The sequence below is a fragment of the Arachis stenosperma genome, chromosome 5 (genome assembly GCF_014773155.1).
Source record: "Arachis stenosperma cultivar V10309 chromosome 5, arast.V10309.gnm1.PFL2, whole genome shotgun sequence".
NCBI classification, from domain to species: domain Eukaryota; kingdom Viridiplantae; phylum Streptophyta; class Magnoliopsida; order Fabales; family Fabaceae; genus Arachis; species Arachis stenosperma.
Window position 1 is genome coordinate 115,902,948 of NC_080381.1, and position 14,114 is coordinate 115,917,061.

The window sequence follows — 14,114 nt, forward strand, 5'->3', positions numbered from 1 at the left end:
AATTCGGTGGCTATTAGTGACCGATTATGTTAATCACTAAAATCAGTCGTTAAATTAACAATTAGCAACTGATTTAGCGACCAATAATTTAGCGACTGAATTAACGACCAAACAGTTGTTCACCCTATTTTACTATCAGTTGCAAAATCGGTCACTAAAATAAAAATAACAATCGTTTTTGTCACCAACAATTCTAAAGACATTATTTCTATTTTAGTTGCTAAATTGGTCGCCAAATAAAAAAATAGCGACCAATTTTAGTGACCAATTTTATTTTGATTATAATTATAATTTATCAGTCGTTAATTCAGTTGCTATTAGTAACCGATTTTTTCAGTCACTAAAATTCATCGGCATTCTAATACTTTCTTGTAGTGCTTGAGTGTGGGGTTAATAATTGGGTCTAATTCAATGGTCTAATTAGTGTGGAATGAGGTCAATTGGTCATTGATTTCAACTCATACTAGGGGTGCACAGACCCGGCCTGACCCGAAGGCCCGACCCGGTCCCGAACACTTTAGGAACTAATTTGGAGTGATTTCATCGGGTTTAGGGTCGGGTACGGGTCTCAAAAATAGACCCGGTCATTATTTCGGGTCGGGTCCGGGCCATAGCTCGGGTCACCCGAAGTCGGCCCGGTGGCCCGGTCAACATACACAATTAATATTTTGTGTTATTAGTGATAGATCATGACTATTCTTACGTGGAATTTAAGTATTGTAAACCTTAATATTTTGTGTTATTAGTCATTATAAGACTATAAGTTAATGTTTTATGTTTAGAATGCATAAGATTTTAGACTAATACATAAGATTGTGTTATTTGTATTGATTTAAATATTTGGTATTATTAGACAATATTAGTATTGATTGTGGTTATGCTTTAATATTGATTGTGGTTATGCTTTAATTTTGAAGAATGGTTGGTTCTTGTTATATTTTTCTAAGTGAATTTTACCATGTTAACTAATGGTTGGAGCCTTGAAAATTTGGATATTTTTACATGCTAGTTTACAAGAAAGTATCAACATAATGTAATGTTAACGGCCCGGTTTTCACCCGGTATAATTGTGACCTGAAAGTGTATTGGTTTCATCGGGTCTAGGGCCGGGTTCGGGTCTAATAAATAGACCCGGTGTATATTTTGGGCCTGGTCTGAGTCACATCAAATCCAGCTTCACCCGGCCCATATGCACCCCTAACTCATACAATGGACTAATATATAATAATAAAGATTTAATTTATCAATAACTCGAAATACACTTGCTATGCTTGTTTCTCTCTCTCATCAGCTACTTGTTTGGTTTTCTAACTTTAATTTAAGTGTCATGTGGATATTTAGGGTTGTGTTAAGTAATCAATGACTTTCTTAAACAATATGAATAATGGGCCTTAAAATTGGCTTAATTCAAGTAAAACATATTACACTCTAAATTACTCATCTAAATCTTAATATTAGAAAAATCATCTGCATATCTAATGAATTGAATATCCAATATATATATTATTTACATTATTTAATATTTAATTTTCATTGTATACCGTACCTATACTTTCCTTTATATTTAAGGTGCATTATTTGTAAAATATTTTTATATTTCTAAAAATTTGAACTGAAATGTTAATTGCATCTTATAACTTATACATAAATTAAAGTACAAAACTAGTGCATTACTGTATTATTACACCATATTTCAGTTTGACAAATGTCGCGTCAAGTATTAATTGGTGAAGATAATACATTTAAAAAAAAAGATGTTTTTAATTAATTTGAGTTAGTTGGATAATTAACTTACTTATCCTATTTTATACATGTAATAACTTATTGATCATAATAAACTTTTAAATGAAATTCAAATCTGTAATGGATTAATGGCTCCGCATTATTATTACACTAAACATTCATAAAGATTGTTTGGTAAATATTGGAGTCTGATCTTTTGCTTCACACAGGTTGGAACCAAACTTTGTATGGAACATTGCTAAGAGCTAAACGCTTATTACCAAATTGGTCGACATATATCCCTATGTCACTACATTTATAGTAACAATCTTTGCACACACTTGGACAATAAACTAGCTTATAACCATTCTCATACTTCCTAATCTTGAACCAATTAGCAACAGTTTTTCTACCAGGGTTTCCGATAACGCCGTCGATGGTCAAAAACCTCTGTCCGGTCGAGTTATCACGGCTGCCAACATTCCACACTGTGGACTGAGGACACATCGAATCGCCGTATGCGAAGTTAATGTTGAGATCTGTGTTGACACGAACAACGCCTTTCTTAGAGTTAACTGGGGTAAACACCAATGGTAGGCCTTTGGAGTCATTGGCAAATATAACAGAAAGAGGACATGTGAATATACCTATGCTAGTGAAGGCAAGGCCACCTATTACATTCGGATAAGCAGGGACAAAATGGTAATTTACACCGGATCGAACGACCTTGCCGGATGTGTCAACCACTTGTTCCGGTGCACCACCGGCTGAACCTAACGTTGGTTTTGTGATCAAGAAAATAAGAAGGAACAATAATGCCATAAATGTTTTGTTCATGTTGTACCGAACTGTTGTAGTCAAAGAAGGTGTAAGAAGAGATTGAATTTACAGACAGGAATTGGATCTACGTTAACATATCTAGCTATCTATATATAATCTGTGGGTATGTAATTTATAAAAAGTAGTCTTAGATTTCAACTCATACAATAAGATACAACTGGCCATGTGAAGGATTTAAAATTTCAAACTAAGCTTCGTACTATACTTGTGATGGTATTAATGAACATCATATTTTTCTATATTTTTTTGTCCTTTGACTTCATCATTTCTTATATCGTTTTGACCTATTCTAAATTTCCACCTAAATCAAATTAAAGCAATTGGGAACAAATATATTTAGTGAGCATTATTTTATATTATCAATATATTGGAGATTATTATGTTATGAGTTTCATAGTATCAATATCAGAAAAAGAGTACATTAGAAAATTAACTTACAAAAAATCTTGTAAAATTTGAATTTTCCTATCATATGAACTAGTTTTTGTGATAATAGTATTCTCATTACATTGGTGTTGTCGTTAAGAGTCCGTCAATTGAAAAGCGTTCTTTGTAAAAAAAAGTTTTAGAGAAAATTACACCCCCATTCCCTATGAGATGTTAAAGTGACACTTTTTCTCCTCTATTTTATAAATGTACATTCTCCTCCTTTCTAACTTTTAAAAAACCTCTTCTTTAATCTATTTTAAACTTTTTGTGTTAACTAATGTTAATTTTATCCATTTTTTAAGAAAAAATAAATTATTTTTCAAAAAAATATCCATTAGTAAAAATTTTATTTTTTATCATTAAATTTTACTTACTAAAATATCCTTTAATAAATTATTCTTTTATTGATTAAATTATATTTTTTAAAAAATTTAATAATTATATAATTTTTTTCTAAAATACCCTTCAATAATTTTTTAATTATTAAATTATAGTTTTACCAAAATTTTTGTTAACAATTTTTTTATATTTTACTATTAATTTTTTTATATCTATATATATTATTTTAACATTAAATAAAATTTTTTACTAAGATTATTTTTTAATATCAATATATATTAATTGTTTTATATATTAATAGTAGTAAGATTATTTTATTTAATATTAAAATGATATATATTGATATTAAAAAATTAATAATAAAATATAAAAATAATTATTAACAAAAATTTTGATAAAATTATAATTTAATAATTAAAAAATTATTGAAGGATAGATATTTTAGAAAAAATAATTTAATTATTAATTTTTTAAAAATATTTTAATAAAATACAATTTAATCAATAAAAAATAATTTATTAAAAAGATATTTTGGTAAGAAAAATTTATATTAAAAAAATAAAATTTTTACTAATGGGTATTTTTCAAAAATTAATTTATTTTTTCTTAAAAAACGGATAAAGTTAATATTAGTTAACCCAAAAAATTTAAAATGGATTAAAGATGAGGTTTTTTAAAAGTTAGAAAGGAGAAAAATGTATATTTATAAAATAGAAGGGAGTGGAGTGTTATTTTAGCATCTCCTAGAGGAGGGAAATAAAATTTTCTCAAAATTTTAACTAAATTTATTTTGACTAGTAAAAAATCGAGTAAAGTGTCATTGAGTGAAACTGTCAAGACACTTTAAAAAAAAAATGTGTGTTATGTTATAAATTTCGTGAGAATAATACTTAAAACAGAATCTCCACACAAGGCCAACACCTAAAAGAGAATTTTATAAAATCTTTAACTGTCTCACCATATGAGTTAATTTTTTTTTTGTAATGGTTCTCCAAAATCTCGTAGTTAATTACATTGTACCCTCCTTCACCTTTACTACTTCAAGTCCTAAAAGATCTGAGTCGTCCTCTTCAGTTTTATGTATGTTTAGTATTCATCACTAATTCTTGAATTTTTGTTGCCAATGCTAAGCTGTGATTGTTCAATCTGAACTTTAATCTGCAATTTTTTTGTCATACAAAATGGTAGTTGAGATCACCAAATCACTTCAAATATTAGATAGAATTATCAACGTCGTAAACATTATTTTAACGGTATTGAGAAAGGATTCACTAAAATTAGAAAATTAGATATAAAAAAATAGAATTCATAGAATAAAAGAAGAAATGCAAAAAGCAAAAAAAATATCACATGACATTGCAAAATTTTTATATTCACTCCCCTGTTACAACGTTTAATAATTAATACTCATGCATGTTTATACTACATTTAGTTTTGTTGGAACACTTAGTTGCTAATTAAGTGGCGGAGTAGACAACATGCTTTTATTCTCTAGTTGTAACACTACTATAAAGTTAGTATTCAAGTTCACATTATAATAAAATAATTTATTTAATCATCTAAAATCAAATACAAGAATAAAAGACTTTGTTTACAAACCCCTTCAAAATAAAAAGGATATGAGAAAAGCATCACTTTTATTCCAGCAGGTTGCTTCCCAATAATATAAGATCACTAATTTATTGCATCTCATCACATCAACAAACTCAACTAAGGTAGTGATGAAAAACAATATATATATATATATATATATATATATATATATCTATATATATATATATATATATATATATATATATATGGAAACTCAGGTACAGTTAACGCACTTTACCTAAAGTTAATAGATAAAAATTATTAAATAATTTATTAAATTTGATTAAATTATTATTTAACAACTTTTAATTATCAATTTTACATGAAGAGTAAAGTATTGTTTTTGTCCCCAACGTTTGGGATAAGTCCTATTTGTGTCACTAACGTTTAAATCATCCTATTTATATTCATAACGTTTGTAAAAGTAATTGAGAAATTCTCCATATACAAGCATTTTTTTATACAAGTCTTTACAAGTTATTATATTAACGCGCTTGAACGTTACTGCACGTTCTTCTTCCTCTTCCTCTTCTTCTTTTTTCTTTCGTTTCTTACTTTCTTTTCTCCTTCTTCAACCGTTACTGCACAATTTCACTGCATCGTCTTCTTCTTCTTGCTGCACATTCTTCTTCTCTTCCTCCTCTTCTTCTTCTTTTTTCTTTCGTTTTTTGCCTTCTCTTTCTCCTTCTTCATTTACGTGCTTTTCTCTTTGTTTTCTTTTTTTGTTATTCTTGATTTCCATTATTTTTTGATATCAAGCTCTGAAATCATTTTTGAAGAAGAAGAAGCAGCAGAATATGAGGAGGAGAAAGAGAAAGAGTTCTGAATTATGCATAAAGTGTCCTTTGGGTGTATTTTCTATAATCGTTTGGGTGTATTTTCTGTAATCGTTTGGGTGTATTTCTGAAGTTTCATTATTTTCAAAACGATTTCAAAGCTTGATTTCAGAAACCATGAAAATCGAAAAAAAGAAGTAAGAATACCAGTAATAAACGAGTAAAACAACTAATGAAAAGGCAAGAGAATAACGAAGAATATCGTTTGGGTGTATTTTCTATAATCGTTTGGGTGTATTTTCTATAATCGTTTGGGTGTATTTCTGAAGTTCTATTATTTTCAAAACGATTTCAAAGTTTGATTTCAGAAACCATGAAAATCGAAAAAAAGAAGCAAGAATACCAGTAATAATGCAAGTAAAACAACTAATGAAAAGGCAAAGAGAATAACGAAGAAATATCGTTTGGGTGTATTTTCTATAATCGTTTGGGTGTATTTCTGAAGTTTCATTATCTTCAAAACGATTTCAAAGCTTGATTTCAGAAACCATGAAAATCGAAAAAAAACGAAGCAAGAATACCAGTAATAAACGCAAATAAAACAACTAATGAAAAAGCAAAGAGAATAACGAAGAAATACATGAAGAAGAAGAAGAAGAAGAAGAAGAAGAAGAGGAAGAGGAAGAAGAGGAAGAGAGAAGAGGAAGAAGAGAGGAAGAAGAAGAAGAAGAAGAAGAAGATGAGTTGTTTCATAATTCACGAAGAAGAAAGAAGAGGAGAGGAAGAGGAAGAGGAAGAGGAAAGAGGAAGATGAAGATGAGTTGTTCATAATTCACGAGGAAGAGGAAGAGGAGTCGTTCATAATTCACGGTGAGTGTAGCGCTTTGGAAATTAAATAACGCATTAAAAGACTCTAATGTGTAGCAACTTGTAAAACTTGTAAGTCAAAAAGACTTGTATGTGTAGCAAGCCTCAAAGTAATTCAATGTTATCCTACCGTCAATTACACATCATGAGTTTTAGCTGAAATTCTGAAGATTTCTTTTTGAAGTTAGAATACAAATGTCTAGGTAAGAACTGATGATCTAGTCCGAATAATAACTCATTAAAAGTTGAAATTAATCCGTGCAACATTTATATAATTCACCTTTTCAGAGATATAATTGAACCCGAACACAAATTTTGGATACAATATTAAAATTGAACACATCCAAGTGTGGCCTAACTAATAATTGAGAATGAATACATTCAAGTGAAAATAATTGAAAAATATAATCTGGCCTATTAGTATAATTGACGATAGAATAACATTAAATCACTTTTATAAACGTTAGAGATACAAATAAAACGATTTAAACGTTACGGACAAATAGGACTTATCCCAAATATCGGGGATAAAAACGATAGTTTACTCTTACATCTGTATCTGAAATTTCAACAAATTTATTCACGAATTGAAACTCCCTTAATTAATTAATTATTAAGCTGATGGCTGGAACCGAATTTTGTATGGCTGATCGGTGAGAGCTACACGGCGGTTTCCATTGCTATCCACAAACACACCAACATTCTTGCAAAGTGGCTTGCAAAAATCACACACCGTGGGGCAAAACACAAGCTTGTAATCATCATCATACTTCTCAATCTTAAACCAATTGCTAATTGTATCTTTGCCGGGGTTTCCTATAACGCCACCGGTTGTAACAAACCATTGTCCACTTGAAGAATCAAACTCATCAAGCTTCCACACCGTTGATTCGGTACAAATTGTTGTCAAGTTGGTCTTTATGTTCAGATCGGTGGAAACCCTAATAACGCCTTTCTTAGGGTTAACCGGTGTAAATATCACTGCCTGACCTCGAAAACCTTCCACCACAACGACATTTAGAGGACAAGTCTCGTTTGCTGACCGTGCTACGAGAACAAAACCGCTACCAACCACACATGGTCCTCGACCGTCGCAAGGAGTCGTAGGAACCGGCCGGATGTAATATTCTATGCCGGCTCGAACTATTTTGCCTTCTGTATCAACTACTTGTTCAGGTGAAGGACCGGCTTCACCTAACAAAAATTGAGTACAAAAAGCAAAAAGAATGATCAATAATAAAATTATTGATTTCATTATTAAGTTATAAATTTATATTTATACAATTTTGATGTATGATTGTGTAGAGTTGAGTTGATGTGGGAGCTTATATAGGAGGCTGGATGTCCAATAATATGTATATGATTTGATAACCTCAACCTATGGATTTGTATAACCATGAATTTAGAAAGAAATTCAAGTCAACAATTTTGGCCAAACTCAACAAAGTTTATCTTGTTAAACTATATTATCATCAATTTATGTATATCAGATTCTCCACCTCTAAACTATGTCATCATTATTATTTTTATTTAGTAGTTTCTGGCTAATATTTTTTTATTATTAAATATTTTTTCATTTTTTATCTCCAATATCTTTCCAACTCGAACTCAAGACTTTCTAACTACATTGAAGTTTTTAATTCATCTCCCCTTTGCCATTGAAACGAGCACGTTATAGCTTGTCTCAAGTCATTAGTTTCTTTTGTCCTTTTATTTTGGTGAGATCTGCACATATATACGACATCTGTTTTTGTTCTAAAAATTAAAGATTACTCTAGATACTTTGTTTACATACGTTTTGGATAGATAATGAAAATGATTTAAAAATAAAAAACACTATATTATACTAACGGAAGAATTTTAAATATATTAAAAATACCGATATTCTAATTATTTTAATCGTTAATCTAAATTATATATAAAAAATATATATAATATATATTAATTAAAATCAACCATTAAAATAATTAAAACACCGTATTCTTGGATACACTTAAAATTTTTTCTATCCCATAAACATTTGAAGGTCACAATCAAACGAATTGGTGTCATTGCATGCCATCAACATCATCACACATGAACTATATGTATTTTACGAGTATAGTTTCTTTAATTTGTCCCTACAATGGGAACACGTTAACTTTTTCTTCTTCCGCTAATTGCTCGAATTTTCATGTGGATAAGGATGTCTAGGAAGTTTTGGATTTTCAAAGGCAGTGACGTAAAGTAATTACTAACCATGAGCATCCCCATCATATCGTATACTTATGATATTCTGGTCAATTAATTAATCCAACCATATCTGGACATTATTCATGATTGACTTCAATTATCTCACTGCCAAAGTGCCAATATTAAAGTGCGCATGGATTTTAGTGAACCGAAAAGATGAACCATATATATCATCGTCTGGCTGCTACGTACTATATAGCCTTTACTACCTTTAATTTTGTCCACTCAACAAATGTCTATTTTTGACTTTATTTAATAATAAATATATGAATGTTTATGCTAGTTAAATGAAAGAACGAGAAAATAAATTAAAAAAAAAAGAAAGTATGAGAAATTTAAAAGTTGTTAAAGATAATTTTGTACAAACAATTTCATTTTTCAAAAACCAATTTTTTTTAAATTATTTCCTTAATCTATATATGTTTATGTATGATTCTGATTAAATACTTATTCAGTTATTTAGGACCAAAAGGATGCATAAATAAACCATATATAAAGTTATGTATGTAATATAGTTAAATCAGAGCATCTAGCTACTACATGATACTTTAGTATATTGATTGGAAAGAAAAAGGACATGATGACAACGCAAAAGGACAAATTTTATTTTAACATGGTCTTATTTTTTTCAGATTACAAATTAAAACTCATATGTAATTATCTTTGTTGTAAAATTAATAATAAAAAATTATTATATAATAATTTATTATATAATAATTTTTTATTATTAATTTCACATAAAAATAAATTGCACACGAGTCTTCACCCACTTATTTAGTAGTATGTATCATGTGAATAAAGCTAACACTGAACAAACTTAGATTGGAGGTTTAATTTAGGAAGATTTCTGGAACCGAATTTTGTATGGTTGATCAGAGATACCAACAAGAACGTTCCCATTACTATCTTGAACCACACCAATGTTCCCACAAGCTGGCCTACAAGTATTGCAAACCGTAGGGCAGAATTGAAGGCTGTAATCATTACCATCCTTCAAAATCTTGAACCAATTACTAATTGTGTTCTTTCCAGGGTTTCCTATAACACCACCAGTGCTCACAATCCTTTTTCCGGTTGAGCCATCACTTTGTAGCCTCCACACCGTGGACTCCGCACAATTCGTCTTGACATCAAATCTGACGTTCAAGTCAGTAGAGGTTGTAATGACACCATCCTTGTTAGGGCTAACCGGTGTGAATTTCACCGGTTGGCCGTTGCCCCCTACGACCACAACGTTGAGGGGGCAGGTCTTGTTTGGTGTTGTTGATGCAAGGGCAAAGCCAGTGCCACATCCCGGCCGGCGACAAATGGCTGGGATTGTTGTGACCGGCCGGATAAAATAGTCCGCGCCGGCCCGGACATTATTGCCACTTGTGTCCTTCACTGGCTCACTTATTGGGCCACCAGGGTTGGTTTGAGCTTCACCAAGTAAGGGTTGGGTGCATAAAGCAAGAAGAAGAGCAAAGGAAAGGAGTGTTCTCATCATGGTTAAAATAAAAATGTTAAGATGTATATGTAAATCTTGGTTGAATGGAAGTCATATATATAGAGCATTGAATTAGTGGCTTGTGCCGATCTCAAAATCAATCTTTATGTATGAAAGAAAAAGAAAAAGTTTCAAGTCAATTATTATGGCCAAATCAATGGTGTCTAGTTTCCTTGTTAACTTTTACTACTACATCAATTTTCCAAGTCATGTCGGTAATTGATTCGGCACTTGAGCCAGCAAAGAATACAAACTTGTATTATTGCTATTCTATATCGATATTCAGTTGGGAAAGTCTTTTGTAAAGTTTGTTTTGTACACCCCAATTGAAATTAAGGGGATGAGAGACCCTTATCTCTGCCAACTCACTAACCGAATCATGACTCAGTTAATCGAAAAGGGATATAAAATTAATGTGGTGTACTTTTTCGAATCTCACATTAAATTAGTGTAGTTAAAATTTCAGAGATCTTTTTAATACACACGGCCGATGTTAGAGATCATTTTAAGGTTTAACTCGCGTAATCTACTTATTTGTCTCTAACCTTCATTTTTATCGTGGCAATATATAGTTTTTGCGATGTGATATATTGTGCATCTTTTTAATATATGATGGCAACATTTCTGATTTCACATATTCTCATTTTCATATGTACACATTTGCACCCACCAGCGGCTGCCAGGCCTCAACATTTACAAAATGAAATGACATAAAAAGTCCTCGGCAAGTATTAGGGGCAAAATGGCCATTACAATGGCATGTAAGCTGTGATAAACAAAATACTTTTTACATAATTACAATTTCCAAGTGACACCAAGGCATCGCATATTTTCCATCTTTGATATGTGATTTTGCATCATTGAGCTTTGGTTGAAATATGAAGAATAAGCTAACCTTCTCAGGAAGGAGATTCTTGCTCTGCTGTGGACAATTTGAAATCAAAGAGCAGCATGGTAGTGTCAGTTCATATTCTTCAACAAGTCCAGACAAACTTATCCAAACATCAAATCCTCAAGTCAAATAATGAACTAAGAGATTATATTCATATATTCAAACAATTTTCTGTGCAAATTCCAGAAAAGCATTCTCTTCTTTGTGGGCAGAGATATAATCTACAAGCAATTCCATGGTGGTGGCATCTGCTGCAAAACCTTTGTCTTTCATAATCTGAAGATATTTTATTGACCTTGGCACATCATTTCTACGCAGTAATCCTTGGACGAAGACATTATATGTGCAGCTATCTGGCAAGCAGCCATCATCTTCCATATTCATCAGTAACTCTTCAGCATCAACCACAAGTCCTTCCCTACATAGACCTTGGATCATTATTGCATAAGTATATAGATCAGGTTTCAAGCCTTTTGCTGGAAGACAAGAGAAGAGTTCACATGCATCATTTAGTTTTCTAGTATTGCACATCCCATCGAGCACCACGTTGTAAATTACAATATTAAGATCCAAATTATTTGTCTCCATATCTCTAAATAATGATATTGCGTCAGAAAACAAATGGCATTTGAATAGGCCATCCAATATAGTGGCACAGCTCTGTAAATTAGGATGTTGACCAAACTTGTGCATTGTAAAAAACAATTCTTTAGCAGCTAACGGTTTCCCCACTTTGCAAAATCCATAGATAAGAGTATTCCAAGTCACAACATTCAGATTTAAACCTTTATTGATCATTTCATCCAAGAGATAAATAGCCTTATCAATCCTTTTGATCTTGCACCATCCATGGATTAATGTAGTATAAGTGTTGTCATCTGGTAGGCATCCCTTGTGAACCATCAAATCAAATACTTTCATGGCCTCCTCCATTTGATTTTGGCAACAATAACCAGCAATCATTGAGTTATAGGTGACAACGTTAAGCTCCTCTCCCATTCGAACCATTTGACCAAGTATGGCTCTACCACTTGAAATCTTTCCCTCTTTACAAAGAGCATCCACCAAAATATTGAAAGTATATGTATCGGGCATAATTCCCTTTTGTTTCCTCTCGCTCAGTAAAGACGCAGCCTCTTGCCATCTGCTGAAAGTACAGAGTCCTTGAATCAAGCGATTGTAAGTGATCGTAGAGGGTTGTATACCTTTCGTTGTCATTTCCGAGAATAGACTCAAAGCCTCAGATACCATCCCATCCTTGCAAAGACTATCCAGAATTGCGTTATAACCTGCAACATCAACACTTGGTTTGCAGTTTCTTGTTTCTGTCTTCCTTAGAATCATAATGGCAGCAGGGGTTTTGCCAATCTTGCACAATCCATTTATGATTGCTCCAAAAGAGTGGTTGTCGGGTTGATATCCCATGTTATCCATGTGGTCAACAAACCAAATAGCATAATCCACATTGCCTTCAATACAAAGACCATTAACAATGGTGTTAAATGTGACCACATTGGGCTCCAAGCCAATTTTGAACATCATCCCCACCACGGAGAAGGCAAAGGGTGTGTGATTCAAACGGCACAGACAATTGACGACAATATTGAGAGTAAAAATGTCCGATTTGAATCCTAAGGAGAACACATGTTTGATTGAAGAAATGGCAGCTATGTAATGCTTCATCTTAACAATAGAGCTAAACAAGAAGTTAAAGTCATTCACGCATGGCAAAGGGTTCATGGAAAGCATTTTGTCAAACAAATGCAGAGCAGAATCAAGGTTCTGGAGATTCCTAATAGAATCTACGAGATAGGGTCTGTCCTTAAGGGCATGAATATAAGTGGAATAAGAGGGAGTAATGGGAAAACGGAAGGATTTGGGACTAGAAAGAATACCTAATTGAGTATACTGCGGAAAGAAACGCAGAGAAGCTCTTGTTGAAGAACGCAACATCATTGATGGAATTCAATTGAAAACTTGTTTCTTTCGGTAGTAAATTTAATTTTATAATGAAACTCAAATATACTAAAATTACCAGAGAACCACAAATCGGCCACGTTTCTCCGCCCAAAACTGCCATCACAAAATCTGAAGTGCCATCGTCGTAGCACCGCAGAAGCTCCCTCTCTCTTGGTGAAGGCAGAGTGTAGGAGATGGGTGACGAAGTGCCGTGGAGCAAATGGAGCAGGGTGAAGTGTTGACGAGGCCGAGAAGAGGAAGGGAAGCTGAAGACGCAGGAACAGCAAGCGAAGCCGAAGGGAGGCGGCGGCGAAGGGTACAGCTCAGCCGGCGAATGGCGAAGGGCGACGCAGGAACAGCAGGGACAGCAGGCGAAGACGAAGTCTATCTAGTCGACGGGGACAGCGGAGGAGGCGAAAGGAGACGGTGTAACGGCGGCAGAGGGTTGGAGTGGACAGGTGGCGCAGGTGGAAGAAAATGTGCTCAGGGTTTAAGGGAGTGTTCTGCAGAATCAAGATGAAGAATTTGGGGTTTTCGGGTGGGGGTTTTTATTTTTATTGTACTGTACTACAAGTGGTGTTTTTTAATTAGGTAGAAACTTAGTGTATTTTAATTTTGTATAAATACTATAAATTTGAGTGTTAGATTAAATCTGAAGCTCAAATTTATATTCTAACATTGAAAATTTGTTTAAATAATAAAGTTGGATTTTGATTTGAATTTTCTGAATTTTATTTTTGTTTTTTATTCGAAATTAATTTTCGGTTTTTTATTTCACCCAAATCTGATTCTCATTTTTTTATTTTTATCCTTTAATTTTTATTTTTTTATTCTCACTTAAATCTGAGTCTTTGATTTATAATTTTTAATTAAAAAATTTATTTTTATATTTATAAAAAATATATCAATTTTTTATAATTATTTATAACACACTTTTTCAATCCAAAAAAAAATAGCCTTTCGAGTGATTTGGCATTTG

General features: G+C 32.2%; 4 protein-coding genes across 4 annotated transcripts; all 4 read right to left on the reverse strand.

Moving 5' to 3' along the window:
• Positions 1-1,884: 1,884 nt before the first annotated feature.
• On the reverse strand, positions 1,885-2,601 carry LOC130980201 (miraculin-like). The gene has a single exon (XM_057903857.1). It carries the CDS (start codon positions 2,557-2,559, stop codon positions 1,945-1,947), a length of 615 nt encoding a protein of 204 aa, XP_057759840.1. The 5' UTR covers positions 2,560-2,601; the 3' UTR covers positions 1,885-1,944.
• Positions 2,602-6,992: 4,391 nt separating this feature from the next.
• Positions 6,993-7,872, reverse strand: LOC130982143 (miraculin-like). The gene has a single exon (XM_057906014.1). The coding sequence runs from the start codon at positions 7,819-7,821 to the stop codon at positions 7,180-7,182; it is 642 nt and encodes a 213-aa protein (XP_057761997.1). The 5' UTR covers positions 7,822-7,872; the 3' UTR covers positions 6,993-7,179.
• A 1,488-nt stretch (positions 7,873-9,360) lies between these two features.
• Positions 9,361-10,329, reverse strand: LOC130979592 (miraculin-like). The gene is made up of 2 exons (XM_057903058.1): positions 9,536-10,329; positions 9,361-9,478 (listed from the first exon to the last, which is right to left on the reverse strand). The coding sequence occupies exon 1, from the start codon at positions 10,282-10,284 to the stop codon at positions 9,634-9,636; it is 651 nt and encodes a 216-aa protein (XP_057759041.1). The 5' UTR covers positions 10,285-10,329; the 3' UTR covers positions 9,361-9,478; positions 9,536-9,633.
• Positions 10,330-10,929: 600 nt separating this feature from the next.
• LOC130982927 (putative pentatricopeptide repeat-containing protein At1g12700, mitochondrial) lies at positions 10,930-13,628 on the reverse strand. Its single transcript, XM_057907074.1, has 2 exons — positions 13,212-13,628; positions 10,930-12,645 (listed from the first exon to the last, which is right to left on the reverse strand). Exon 2 carries the CDS (start codon positions 12,608-12,610, stop codon positions 11,336-11,338), a length of 1,275 nt encoding a protein of 424 aa, XP_057763057.1. The 5' UTR covers positions 12,611-12,645; positions 13,212-13,628; the 3' UTR covers positions 10,930-11,335.
• Positions 13,629-14,114: the final 486 nt, after the last annotated feature.

What these genes read in the sequence shown, in the direction of transcription:
- LOC130982143 (XM_057906014.1), bottom strand. Translation starts at nt 7,821, where the DNA reads ATGAAATCAATAATTTTATTATTGATCATTCTTTTTGCTTTTTGTACT.
- LOC130982927 (XM_057907074.1), bottom strand. Translation starts at nt 12,610, where the DNA reads ATGGATAACATGGGATATCAACCCGACAACCACTCTTTTGGAGCAATC.
- LOC130979592 (XM_057903058.1), bottom strand. Translation starts at nt 10,284, where the DNA reads ATGATGAGAACACTCCTTTCCTTTGCTCTTCTTCTTGCTTTATGCACC.
- LOC130980201 (XM_057903857.1), bottom strand. Translation starts at nt 2,559, where the DNA reads ATGAACAAAACATTTATGGCATTATTGTTCCTTCTTATTTTCTTGATC.